This window comes from Salmo trutta, unplaced genomic scaffold (assembly GCF_901001165.1).
Source record: "Salmo trutta unplaced genomic scaffold, fSalTru1.1, whole genome shotgun sequence".
NCBI classification, from domain to species: Eukaryota; Metazoa; Chordata; class Actinopteri; order Salmoniformes; family Salmonidae; genus Salmo; species Salmo trutta.
The window spans coordinates 193,457-208,430 of NW_021823237.1; the positions used below are offsets into that span (position 1 = coordinate 193,457).

General features: G+C 48.5%; 1 protein-coding gene across 1 annotated transcript in view; it reads right to left on the reverse strand.

Annotated features, from left to right (window-relative positions):
- Nucleotides 1-14,023, reverse strand: part of LOC115189803 (low-density lipoprotein receptor-related protein 6) — a 31,699-nt gene extending 17,676 nt beyond the window's left edge. Inside the window, exons 1-2 of the mRNA XM_029748316.1 lie at nucleotides 13,718-14,023; nucleotides 5,501-5,918 (exon numbers count right to left, since the gene is read on the reverse strand). Coding sequence (XP_029604176.1) covers nucleotides 5,501-5,918; nucleotides 13,718-13,772 — 473 coding nt within the window. The 5' untranslated portion in view covers nucleotides 13,773-14,023. The remainder of the gene's footprint in view (nucleotides 1-5,500; nucleotides 5,919-13,717) is intronic.
- Nucleotides 14,024-14,974: the final 951 nt, after the last annotated feature.

Consider the following 14,974-nt stretch of genomic DNA (forward strand, 5'->3'; position numbering starts at 1 on the left):
AATACAGGATGGTCCAGATCAATACAGGATGGCCCAGATCCTACCAATATAAAGCCCTAAATACAGGATGGCCCAGATCCTACCAATATAAAGCCCTAAATACAGCCTGGTCCAGATCAATACAGGATGGTCCAGATCCTACCAATATAAAGCCCTAAATACAGCCTGGTCCAGATCAATACAGGATGGCCCAGATCCTACCAATATAAAGCCCTAAATACAGCCTGGACAATACAGGATGGTCCAGATCAATACAGGATGGCCCAGATCCTACCAATATAACGCCCTAAATACAGCCTGGACAATACAGGATGGTCCAGATCCTACCAATATAACGCCCTAAATACAGCCTGGTCCAGATCAATACAGGATGGACCAAATCCTACCAATATAACGCCCTAAATACAGGATGGCCCAGATCCTACCAATATAAAGCCCTAAATACAGGATGGTCCAGATCAATACAGCCTGGTCCAGATCAATACAGGATGGACCAGATCCTACCAATATAAAGTCTACCTTTAAGTACTCTGGAAGAATCGGCCCGCCAAGCGCATTGACGTACAGTTGAAGTCGGAAGTTTACATACATCTTAGCCAAATACATTTCAACTCAGTTTTTCACAATTCCTGACATTTAATCCTAGTAACAATTCTCTGTCTTAGGTCAGTTAGGATCACCACTTTATTTTAAGAATGTGAAATGTCAGAATAATAGTAGAGAGAATGATTTATTTCAGCTTTTATTTCTTTCATCACATTCCCAGTGGGTCAGAAGTTTACATACACTCAATTAGTATTTGGTAGCATTGCCTTCAAATTGTTTAACTTGGGTCAAACGTTTCAGGTAGCCTTCCACAAGCTTCCCACAATAAATTGGGTGAATTTTGGCCCCATTCCTCCTGACAGAGCTGGTGTAACTGAGTCAGGTTTGTAGGCCTCCTTGCTCGCACACGCTTTTTCAGTTCTGTCTATAGGATTGAGGTCAGGGCTTTGTGATGGCCACTCCAATACCTTGACTTTGTTGTCCTTTAGCCATTTTGCCACAACTTTGGAAGTATGCTTGGAGTCATTGTCCATTTGGATGACCCATTTGCAACCAAGCTTTAACTTCCTGACTGATGTCTTGAGATGTTGCTTCAATATAGCCACATCATTTTCCTGCCTCATGATGCCATCTATTTTGTGAAGTGCACCAGTCCCTCCTGCAGCAAAGCACCCCCACAACATGATGCTGCCACCCCCGTGCTTTACGGTTGGGATGGTGTTCTTCGGTTTGCAAGCCTCCCCCTTTTTCCTCCAAACATAACAATGGTCATTATGGTCAAACAGTTATATTTTTGTTTCATCAGACCAGAGGACATTTCTCCAAAAAGTACGATCTTTGTCCCCATGTGCAGTTGCAAACCGTAGTCTGGCTTTTTTATGACGGTTTTGGAGCAGTGGCTTCTTCCTTGCAGAGCGGCCTTTCAGGTTATGTCGATATAGGACTCGTTTTACAGCGGATATAAAATTAGCCTATCAGAAGCTTCTAAAGCCATTACATAATTTTCTGGAATTTTCCAAGCTGTTTAAAGGCACAGTCAACTTAGTGTATGTAAACTTCTGACCCACTGGAATTGTGATACAGTGAATTATAAGTGAAATCATCTGTCTGTAAACAATTGTTGGAAAAATGACTTGTGTCGTGCACAAAGTAGATGTCCTAACCAACTTGCCAAAACTATAGTTTGTTAACAAGAAATTTGTGAAATGACTTTAATGACTCCAACCTAACTGTATGTAAACTTCCGACTTCAACTGTACCAACAACCCGTTGGTATAGGGGTTATATTGTGATATATAGGGGTTATATTGTGATATATAGGGGTTATATTGTGATATATATAGGGGTTATATTGTGATATATAGGGGTTATATTGTGATATATAGGGGTTATGTTGTGATATATAGGGGTTATATTGTGATATATAGGGGTTATATTGTGATATTTAGGGGTTATATTGTGATATATAGGGGTTATATTGTGATATATAGGCCTATCAACCCGTTGGTATAGGGGTTATATTGTGATATATAGGGGTTATATTGTGATATATTGGGGTTATATTGTGATATATAGGGGTTATATTGTGGTATATAGGCCTATCAACCCGTTGGTATAGGGGTTATATTGTGATATATAGGGGTTATATTGTGGTATATAGGGGTTATATTGTGATATATAGGGGTTATATTGTGGTATATAGGGGTTATGTTGTGATATATAGGGGTTATATTGTGATATATAGGGGTTATATTGCGATATATAGGGGTTATATTGCGATATATAGGGGTTATATTGTGGTATATAGGGGTTATATTGTGATATATAGGGGTTATATTGTGATATATAGGCCTATAGTCCTGACATGCCTATTGGAGCCAGAAAGTAGATGTCCTAACCGACTTGCCAAAACTATAGTTTGTTAACAAGACATTTGTGGAGTGTTTGAAAAACCAGTTTTAATGACTCCAACCTGAGTGGATGTAAACATCCGACTTCGACTGCAGCTCATCTCAGCTGAACAAAGACTTATTTGAGTTGGAGATTTGACAAGCAGCCGATTCAAAATGGAAACCGTGTGACCCACCTAAATGTATGTGACAGAGACGGTGTCTGTCCCAGCTGGCTCGCCGAACGACGGAAAGAGACAAACCTAGTTCATCCACTCACCACAGAGCACAGACTGGTGAAATGTAAACAAACAGCGTCAACAGCCGTGTCCACTGACCAGAACAGAGTAAACAAACAGTGTCAACAGCCGTGTCCACTGACCAGAACAGAGTAAACAAACAGTGTCAACAGCCGTGTCCACTGACCAGAACAGAGTAAACAAACAGTGTCAACAGCCGTGTCCACTGACCAGAGCAGAGTAAACAAAGTGTTTACAGCCGTGTCCACTGACCAGAACAGAGTAAACAAACAGTGGCAACAGCCGTGTCCACTGACAAGAACAGAGTAAACAAACAGTGTCAACAGCCGTGTCCACTGACCAGAGCAGAGTAAACAAAGTGTCAACAGCCGTGTCCACTGACCAGAACAGAGTAAACAAACAGTGTCAACAGCCGTGTCCACTGACCAGAACAGAGTAAACAAAGTGTTTACAGCCGTGTCCACTGACCAGAACAGAGTAAACAAACAGTGTCAACAGCCGTGTCCACTGACCAGAACAGAGTTAAACTGTGCAGTAGACAGTAAATCTCTAAACGACATATTAGCCTCGTGTGAATCTAGACGAGGTACAGACATATCCGTGTAAATCTAGACGAGGTACAGACATATCCGTGTGAATCTAGACGAGGTACAGACATATCCGTGTAAATCTAGACGAGGTACAGACATATCCGTGTGAATCTAGACGAGGTACAGACATATCCGTGTGAATCTAGACGAGGTACAGACATATCCGTGTAAATCTAGACGAGGTACAGACATATCCGTGTGAATCTAGACGAGGTACAGACATATCCGTGTGAATCTAGACGAGGTACAGACATATCCGTGTGAATCTAGACGAGGTACAGACATATCCGTGTGAATCTAGACGAGGTACAGACATATCCGTGTGAATCTAGACGAGGTACAGACATATCCGTGTGAATCTAGACGAGGTACAGACATATCCGTGTGAATCTAGACGAGGTACAGACATATCCGTGTGAATCTAGACGAGGTACAGACATATCCGTGTGAATCTAGACGAGGTACAGACATATCCGTGTGAATCTAGACGAGGTACAGACATATCTGTGTGAATCTAGACGAGGTACAGACATATCCGTGTGAATCTAGACGAGGTACAGACATATCCGTGTGAATCTAGACGAGGGGATCAACAGCAACACTACCATCGTGATGTTTAGGTTACTAAGAGCAACCAGGAAGAAGGATTCCATAACCGTCCAATAGAGAGAGAGGATTGGTGAATATTCCTTCTGTTGTTGAAGTCGACCCGAGAGTAGAAACACCACGACACAGACGATTCGCTGACGCTCTACCCTGTCACTAACCCCTCCCCTTCCGCCATGTCAGAGAAGACTCCTCCCCCTTCCGCCATGTCAGAGAAGACTCCTCCCCCTTCCGCCATGTCAGAGAAGACTCCTCCCCCTTCCACCATGTCAGAGAAGACTCCTCCCCCTTCCGCCATGCCAGAGAAGACTCCTCCCCCTTCCGCCATGTCAGAGAAGACTCCTCCCCCTTCCGCCATGTCAGAGAAGACTCCTCCCCCTTCCGCCATGTCAAAGAAGACTCCTCCCCCTTCCGCCATGTCAGAGAAGACTCCTCCCCCTTCCTACCTGGTCACGTTGTTATTAATTCAAGTCGTCCAATCACAGTTCATTCCAGGGTTTAGGTCTAACTCCTTCACCCCCACTTGTACTGTCCCCTAACGTTCTAGTGTCCCCTAACGTTCTAGTGTCCTCCAGCTGTACTGTTCCCTAACGTTCTAGTGTCCCCTAACGTTCTAGTGTCCCCTAACGTTCTAGTGTCCTCCAGCCTGTCCTGTACTGTCCCCTAACGTTCTAGTGTCCCCTAACGTTCTAGTGTCCTCCAGCCTGTACTGTCCCCTAACGTTCTAGTGTCCCCTAACGTTCTAGTGTCCTCCAGCCTGTACTGTCCCCTAACGTTCTAGTGTCCCCTAACGTTCTAGTGTCCCCTAACGTTCTAGTGTCCTCCAGCCTGTACTGTCCCCTAACGTTCTAGTGTCCCCTAACGTTCTAGTGTCCCCTAACGTTCTAGTGTCCTCCAGCCTGTACTGTCCCCTAACGTTCTAGTGTCCCCTAACGTTCTAGTGTCCCCTAACGTTCTAGTGTCCTCCAGACGGACGGATACGTCTGTTCGAGGGGGAGAAGCTCTTGGTTTAAGGAACCTTGCAACCCAATCCAGGTAAGGGTCAAAGGTGAGACACGCCCTCAGTAACACACTCCTCCCCCTCCCAGAACAAGCCGGGTCCAGAGAGATGGCTCGGGGCTGGTCCAGGTAGTTCTACCGAGCTCTACTTTACTACAGGTTGTCTGGTACTCACCCTCTACCCGGGTCCAGAGAGATGGCTCGGGGCTGGTCCAGGTAGTTCTACTGAGCTCTACTTTACTACAGGTTGTCTGGTACTCACCCTCTACCCGGGTCCAGAGAGATGGCTCGGGGCTGGTCCAGGTAGTTCTACCGAGCTCTACTTTACTACAGGTTGTCAGGTACTCACCCTCTACCCGGGTCCAGAGAGATGGCTCGGGGCTGGTCCAGGTAGTTCTACTGAGCTCTACTTTACTACAGGTTGTCAGGTACTCACCCTCTACCCGGGTCCAGAGAGATGGCTCGGGGCTGGTCCAGGTAGTTCTACTGAGCTCTACTTTACTACAGGTTGTCAGGTACTCACCCTCTACCCGGGTCCAGAGAGATGGCTCGGGGCTGGTCCAGGTAGTTCTACTGAGCTCTACTTTACTACAGGTTGTCAGGTACTCACCCTCTACCCGGGTCCAGAGAGATGGCTCGGGGCTGGTCCAGGTCCTGCCAGAAGAGAACTCTCCGTAACGATCCGTCCAACTCAGCCACCTCGATCCGATTGGTCTCGGAGTCCGTCCAGTACAGCTTCCTGCCTAACCAGTCGCAGGCCAGGCCGTCCGGGGACGCCAACCCAGATACGACCACCGTCTGGGCTGCCGCCGCCACCGCCGCCGCGCCGGACCCAGATTGGTTGAAGGTGGTGCGTTTGATGGCCTCCTCGCTGACGTCACTCCAGTAGACCAATCCCTGAGCGTATACATAATCCACGGCGGCGGCGTCCTCCAGACCGCCGACCACCACCGTGGCGTTGGCCCTGCCGTGAGCCGCATCCACCAGCCGCAGGTCCCGTCGGTTGGCATACAGCAGGAGGGGTACACCTGGTGGGGGCGGGGATAGGGTCAGACAGAAATACAGGAGGGGTACACCTGGTGGGGGCGGGGATAGGGTCAGACAGAAATACAGGAGGGGTACACCTGGTGGGGAGGGGATAGGGACAGACAGAAATACAGGAGGGGTACACCTGGTGGGGGCGGGATAGGGACAGGAGGGGTACACCTGGTGGGGCGGGGATAGGGTCAGACAGAAATACAGGAGGGGTACACCTGGTGGGCGGGGATAGGGACAGACAGAAATACAGGAGGGGTACACCTGGTGGGGGCGGGGATAGGGACAGGAGGGGTACACCTGGTGGGCGGGGATAGGGACAGACAGAAATACAGGAGGGGTACACCTGGTGGGGGCGGGGATAGGGTCACACAGAAATACATGAGGGGTACACCTGGTGGGGGCGGGGATAGGGTCAGACAGAAATACAGGAGGGGTACACCTGGTGGGGAGGGGATAGGGTCACACAGAAATACAGGAGGGGTACACCTGGTGGGGGCGGGGATAAGGTCACACAGAAATACAGGAGGGGTACACCTGGTGGGGAGGGGATAGGGACAGGAGGGGTACACCTGGTGGGGGCGGGGATAGGGACAGGAGGGGTACACCTGGTGGGGCGGGGATAGGGACAGACAGAAATACAGTTGGGGTACACCTGGTGGGGAGGGGATAGGGACAGACAGAAATACAGGAGGGGTACACCTGGTGGGCGGGGATAGGGACAGACAGAAATACAGTTGGGGTACACCTGGTGGGGAGGGGATAGGGACAGACAGAAATACAGGAGGGGTACACCTGGTGGGGGCGGGGATAGGGACAGGAGGGGTACACCTGGTGGGCGGGGATAGGGACAGACAGAAATACAGGAGGGGTACACCTGGTGGGGGCGGGGATAGGGTCAGACAGAAATACAGGAGGGGTACACCTGGTGGGGAGGGGATAGGGTCACACAGAAATACAGGAGGGGTACACCTGGTGGGGGCGGGATAGGGTCAGGAGGGGTACACCTGGTGGGCGGGGATAGGGACAGACAGAAATACAGGAGGGGTACACCTGGTGGGGGCGGGGATAGGGTCAGACAGAAATACAGGAGGGGTACACCTGGTGGGGGCGGGGATAGGGTCAGACAGAAATACAGGAGGGGTACACCTGGTGGGGCGGGATAGGGACAGGAGGGGTACACCTGGTGGGGCGGGGATAGGGTCAGACAGAAATACAGGAGGGGTACACCTGGTGGTGGCGGGGATAGGGTCAGACAGAAATACAGGAGGGGTACACCTGGTGGGGCGGGGATAGGGTCAGACAGAAATACAGGAGGGGTACACCTGGTGGTGGCGGGGATAGGGACAGACAGAAATACAGGAGGGGTACACCTGGTGGTGGCGGGGATAGGGTCAGACAGAAATACAGGAGGGGTACACCTGGTGGGGGCGGGATAGGGACAGACAGAAATACAGGAGGGGTACACCTGGTGAGCGGGTATAGGGTCAGACAGAAATACAGGAGGGGTACACCTGGTGGGGGCGGGGGATAGGGACAGACAGAAATACAGGAGGGGTACACCTGGTGGGGGCGGGGGATAGGGACAGGAGGGGTACACCTGGTGGGCGGGGATAGGGACAGACAGAAATACAGGAGGGGTACACCTGGTGGGGGCGGGGATAGGGTCACACAGAAATACATGAGGGGTACACCTGGTGGGGGCGGGGATAGGGTCAGACAGAAATACAGGAGGGGTACACCTGGTGGGGAGGGGATAGGGTCACACAGAAATACAGGAGGGGTACACCTGGTGGGGGCGGGGATAAGGTCACACAGAAATACAGGAGGGGTACACCTGGTGGGGAGGGGATAGGGACAGGAGGGGTACACCTGGTGGGGGCGGGGATAGGGACAGGAGGGGTACACCTGGTGGGGCGGGGATAGGGTCAGACAGAAATACAGGAGGGGTACACCTGGTGGGCGGGGATAGGGACAGACAGAAATACAGGAGGGGTACACCTGGTGGGGCGGGGATAGGGTCAGACAGAAATACAGGAGGGGTACACCTGGTGGGGCGGGGATAGGGACAGGAGGGGTACACCTGGTGGGGCGGGATAGGGTCAGACAGAAATACAGGAGGGGTACACCTGGTGGGGGCGGGGATAGGGTCAGACAGAAATACAGGAGGGGTACACCTGGTGGGGCGGGGATAGGGACAGACAGAAATACAGGAGGGGTACACCTGGTGGGGGCGGGGATAGGGACAGGAGGGGTACACCTGGTGGGGGCGGGGATAGGGTCAGACAGAAATACAGGAGGGGTACACCTGGTGGGGGCGGGGATAGGGTCAGACAAAAATACAGGAGGGGTACACCTGGTGGGGTGGGGATAGGGACAGACAGAAATACAGGAGGGGTACACCTGGTGGGGGCGGGGATAGGGACAGGAGGGGTACACCTGGTGGGGGCGGGGATAGGGTCACACAGAAATACAGGAGGGGTACACCTGGTGGGGGCGGGGATAGGGTCAGACAGAAATACAGGAGGGGTACACCTGGTGGGGGCGGGGATAGGGACAGACAGAAATACAGGAGGGGTACACCTGGTGGGGGCGGGGATAGGGACAGGAGGGGTACACCTGGTGGGGCGGGGATAGGGTCAGACAGAAATACAGGAGGGGTACACCTGGTGAGGGCGGGGATAGGGTCAGACAGAAATACAGGAGGGGTACACCTGGTGGGGCGGGATAGGGACAGGAGGGGTACACCTGGTGGGGCGGGGATAGGGTCAGACAGAAATACAGGAGGGGTACACCTGGTGGTGGCGGGGATAGGGTCAGACAGAAATACAGGAGGGGTACACCTGGTGGGGGGGGGGATAGGGTCAGACAGAAATACAGGAGGGGTACACCTGGTGGTGGCGGGGATAGGGACAGACAGAAATACAGGAGGGGTACACCTGGTGAGCGGGGATAGGGTCAGACAGAAATACAGGAGGGGTACACCTGGTGGGGGCGGGGATAGGGACAGACAGAAATACAGGAGGGGTCCCCCCTATGGGGGGGATAGGGACAGACAAATACAGGAGGGGTACACCTGGTGGTGGCGGGGATAGGGACAGACAGAAATACAGGAGGGGTACACCTGGTGGGCGGGGATAGGGTCAGACAGAAATACTACACAGTACTACAACCCCCCTACAGTACTACAACCCCCCTACAGTACTACAACACCCCACTATAGCCAGATAACCAAGTCGGCCAGGGGGGGGCCAGATAACCAAGTCGGCCGGGGGGGGGGCCAGATAACCAAGTCGGCCGGGGGGGGCCAGATAACCAAGTCGGCCGGGGGGGGGGGGGCCAGATAACCAAGTCGGCCGGGGGGGGGGGGCCAGATAACCAAGTCGGCCGGGGGGGGGGCCAGATAACCAAGTCGGATGCAACAACCGCTGTCTGTTTCAACATCAACCAACTGAGGAGAAATGTTACCTTCATTTGGTTTAGAGCTGGATCTATTCCTCTCAGTAGTGACCTCTAACCAGAACACTACAAACATAATGAACAACTTGCTTTAGGCAGCTTGTTCTTCACCGACTGAAACGTCTCTGAACAAAAAAAAGGTCCAAACTTGAGTTATCCTCCTCCATGTTGTCTTGAGACCAGTGATTTCTGATCCAAAAACACCAGTGATTTCTGATCCAAAAACACACTAGTGATTTCTGATCCAAAAACACACCAGTGATTTCTGAGAACAGTTGAATGAAAAGTTGAACCACTTTCAGTCTGCTTTTCCTTTACCTCCACGTCATCCAATATGGCTGCCAGATGGCGAGCGAGAGGGTCTAGCCTACTGTAGGACAGTATTACTGCTCAATACTACTCAGACGTGACTACCACTATCAAATTCACATAGGGAATAGTGTGTGATTTGGGATTCCAGCCTATGGGCCCTGGTCCAAGGTAGTGGACTATTATAGGGTATAGGGATCCATTTGGGAACCACTGAATTCAATACCACCCAGACTAGACTGAAAACATTCACATCCCATAGCATATGAACACTAGTGGTGATAAACCTATTTCACAATAATAGTCCATCTATGCCAACACCATTCTGTATACTTCTGGCCCCTCTTTGGACACTGTGTTAACAACCCTCCAGACGAGCTTCAATGCCATACAACTCTCCTTCCGTGGCCTCCAACTACTCTTAAAACGCAGGTAAAACTAAATGCTCTTCAACCGATCGCTGCCTGCACCTGCCCGCCCGTCCTGCATCACTACTCTGGACGGCTCTGACTTAGAATATGTGGACAACTATAAATACCTAGGTGTCTGGTTAGACTGTAAACTCTCCTTCCAGACTCACATTAAGCATCTCCAATACAAAATTAAATCTAGAATCGGCTTCCTATATCGCAAACAAAGCATCCTTCACTCATGCTGCCAAACACACCCTCGTAAAACTGACCATCCTACCGATCCTCGACTTCGGCGACGTCATCTATAAAATAGCCTCCAATACTCTACTCAACAAGCTGGATGCAGTCTATCACAGTGCCATCCGTTTTGTCACCAAAGCCCCATACACTACCCACCATTGCGACCTGTACGCTCTCGTTGGCTGGCCCTCGCTTCATACTCGTCGCCAAACCCACTGGCTCCAGGTCATCTATAAGTCTCTGCTAGGTAAAGCCCCGCCTTATCTCAGCTCACTGGTCACCATAGCAGCACCCACCTGTAGCACGCGCTCCAGCAGGTATATCTCTCTGGTCACCCCTAAAGCCAACTCCTCCTTTGGTCGTCTCTCCTTCCAGTTCTCTGCTGCCAATGACTGGAACGAACTACAAAAATCACTGAAGCTGGAGACTCATATCTCCCTCACTAGCTTTAAGCACCAGCTGTCAGAGCAGCTCACAGATCACTGCACCTGTACATAGCCCATCTGTAAACAGCCCACCCAACTACCTCATCCCCATACTGTATTTATTTATTTGTTTTGCTCCTTTGCAGCCCAGTATCTCTACTTTGCACATTCATCTTCTGCACATCCTACCATTCCAGTGTTTAATTGCTATATTGTAATTACTTCGCCACCATGGCCTATTTATTGACTTATCTTACCTCATTTGCACTCACTGTATATAGACTTTTTGTTTTCTTTTGTTCTACTGTATTATTGACTGTATGTTTTGTTTATTCCATGTGTAACTCTGTGTTGTTGTATGTTGTCGAATTGCTTTGCTTTAACTTGGCCAGGTCGCAGTTGTAAATGAGAACTTGTTCTCAACTAGCCTACCTGGTTAAATAAAGGACTATATCGTCTTCACTCCGGATCCCCTCTGATTCTACCAAAGGCTTGAATAAACTGTCGTCTACTTTGCCATCTCGTAGGTGAATTTAAACCTTTCATATCAAAAACTGGGCAACGCCTTGGCAAAGACATGATGGGTATGACTCCTGGGAGAGAGACTTCCCCTCCACAGCTCAACACAGTGACCTCAACGTGCCTTCCCTACTAGAAAGAGAACCATGAATGAGGTCTGTGTGATGTAGTCCAGATTGAATTAGGTTTGTGTGAGAATGAGATGTAGTCCAGATTTTATTAGGTTTATGTGAGAATGAGATGTAGTCCAGATTGAATTAGGTTTGTGTGATGTAGTCCAGATTGAATTAGGTTTGTGTGAGAATGAGATGTAGTCCAGATTTTATTAGGTTTGTGTGAGAATGAGATGTAGTCCAGATTGAATTAGGTTTGTGTGCGAATGAGATGTAATCCAGATTGAATTAGGTTTATGTGAGAATGAGATGTAGTCCAGATTGTCCATGATTATTTGAACAGATGTTTACACGGTCACCATGCAGCGGAAAACTAATATTAAACACAGATATACCAATACGTCAAGGTCTATAGGTGGTTAGAGAACTACAATCCACATTAGCCTAGTGACTTGCAACAAGACTTTGTAGTCTGTTGTCCAAAAAGTTAATGAAAGCCACGCCAATGAACATCCTCTGTTCTAACGTGGATCATGCACTATCCAGCTCTATATTGTAACTAGTTAGATACTTTTATTAGAATTGACTTGCAATAAGTTAGTTAGTTAGTTACTCTTTCCAAAATGAACGTATGCAACAAATGTGTCTTATCTGTGGAGGCACCTTTTAAAAACGTTTAAAATGTAACATATACAGTCAACATTACTGTTAGCCAGTGTAGCTAGCAGACTTAGCTAGGTATCAGAGTCTCTCTCTGGTTGGCTAAAGATAGTTAGCTAAATCACAACAGTAATTGCAGAAAACATCTGCCTGTAGCGTAAACAGGTGTGAAATACAAACTAGTAAAAAAAATCACTTAACTCAAAATGTTACAAACCAACAAAACAGTGGAAATTAAAAATGACTAGTTAGTTAACAATCATCGGATAGCCAACTAGTTAGCTACAGGTAGCAAGGCGCTATGGGAAACACTGTTGTAGTTAGCCATCCTGCTAACGTTAGCTAGTTACAGTAGATACAGGTAGCAAGGCGCTATGGAAAACACTGTTGTAGTTAGCCATCCTGCTAACGTTAGCTAACTACAGTAGATACAGGTAGCAAGGCTCTATGGAAAACACTGTTGTAGTTAGCCATCCTGCTAACGTTAGCTAGTTACAGTAGATACAGGTAGAAAGGCGCTATGGGAAAACACTGTTGTAGTTAGCCATCCTGCTAACGTTAGCTAGTTACAGTAGATACAGGTAGAAAGGCGCTATGGAAAACACTGTTGTAGTTAGCCATCCTGCTAACGTTAGCTAGTTACAGTAGATACAGGTAGCAAGGCGCTATGGGAAAACACTGTTGTAGTTAGCCATCCTGCTAACGTTAGCTAGTTACAGTAGATACAGGTAGCAAGGCGCTATGGAAAACACTGTTGTAGTTAGCCATCCTGCTAACGTTAGCTAGTTACAGTAGATACAGGTAGCAAGGCGCTATGGGAAAACACTGTTGTAGTTAGCCATCCTGCTAACGTTAGCTAGTTACAGTAGATACAGGTAGCAAGGCGCTATGGGAAAACACTGTTGTAGTTAGCCATCCTGCTAACGTTAGCTAGTTACAGTAGATACAGGTAGCAAGGCGCTATGGGAAAACACTGTTGTAGTTAGCCATCCTGCTAACGTTAGCTAGTTACAGTAGATACAGGTAGAAAGGCGCTATGGGAAAACACTGTTGTAGTTAGCCATCCTGCTAACGTTAGCTAGTTACAGTAGATACAGGTAGAAAGGCGCTATGGAAAACACTGTTGTAGTTAGCCATCCTGCTAACGTTAGCTAGTTACAGTAGATACAGGTAGAAAGGCGCTATGGAAAACACTGTTGTAGTTAGCCATCCTGCTAACGTTAGCTAGTTACAGTAGATACAGGTAGCAAGGCGCTATGGGAAAACACTGTTGTAGTTAGCCATCCTGCTAACGTTAGCTAGTTACAGTAGATACAGGTAGCAAGGCGCTATGGAAAACACTGTTGTAGTTAGCCATCCTGCTAACGTTAGCTAGTTACAGTAGATACAGGTAGCAAGGCGCTATGGAAAACACTGTTGTAGTTAGCCATCCTGCTAACGTTAGCTAACTACTCCTGATGATGAACAAATCACATCCCCTTCACTGGGCCCCACTAATGAGCAAACGAGGCCATTGCAAAGAAAAGAGCCCCAAATCTAGACACTAGTATCCCCACCTCTGGAAACCATATCCCCCCCTCTCCTCCTCCTCCAACTTTCCACGGAAGGAAAAATAAAATAAAAATAAAACAAGCAAAAAAAGATCAAAACTCACCTCGTATTAGCAAACAAAAACTAGAGAACAACACAGTCCGTAGCACGGCGCCCATCTTTCTGCCTTGTTCTCACCCGGCCGCTCCTGTTCAGCGCAGGCTTCGCATTGCTGTGTCCTAATTCCTCCGACGGAACTGTTAGATTGTAACAATATATTTAGGGCTTGTTGTTTTGTTGTTGTTGTTTGTTGTTGTTTGTTGGGGCTACAATGTAACTGTGATTATTCTCAGCTCCATTTCTACTAGGTCTGTTTCAGGCTCGGTGGCGCTGCGATTCATTCTCCTGCCTGAGAGCAACATGCCAACCCTCCCCCTTTACTTTCTCCAAACCCTCCCGTCTCTTTCTCTGCTGTCTATTGTTGGACTTGATTACATTGCAGCCCCCTCTCGTCCAGCTGGATTTACAACACATTCAAAATCACTACGGTGGCTGGGGGGGGGGGGGGGGGGGGGGGGGAATAAATAAAAAAAATCACGCAACCGATAGGGTCAAGATACTTGTTAGCCGGTCGAAGACAGAAAACCTGGTCTAATATAACAATTGTTTGAGTGTGAAAGATCCACATTCCGAAGGGACTATTTTTTTCTGCCGGAGTACTCGGTGCTTCGGTTTTTAGAATAACATACCCCTATGACCCTGCCTCCGCTGCTGGCCGGATCTCCTTTTACTCCTCAGAAGAGAATAGAGGAAGAAGAGAGGTATTATCATGCATTATATACTGAACCAACATAGAAAACACAACATGTAAAGTGTTGCTCTCATGTTTCAGGAACTGAAATAAAAGATCTCCAGAAATGTTCCATACGCAAAAAAAAAAAATAATGCTTTATTTCTCTCAAATTTTTTGGGCACAAATTTGTTTACGTCGCTGTTAGTGAGTATTTCTCCTTTGCCAAGATAATCCATCCACCTGACAGATGTGACATATCAAGAAGTTGATTAAACAGCGTGATCATTACACAGGTGCACCTTGTCCTGGGGACAATAAAAAGCCACTAAAATGTTCAGTTTTATCACACAACACAATGGCCACAGATGTCTCAAGTTTTGAGGGAGCGTGCAAATTGACATGCCGACTGCAGAAATGTTGCCAGAGAATCAAATGTTAATTTCTCTACCATAAGCCGCCTCCAATGTCATTTTAGAGAATTTGCCAGCCCAGGACCTCGACATCCGGCTTCTTCACCTGCGAGATTACCTGAGACCAGCCACCCGGACAGCTGATAAAACTGTTGGTTTTTGCACAACCGAAGAATTT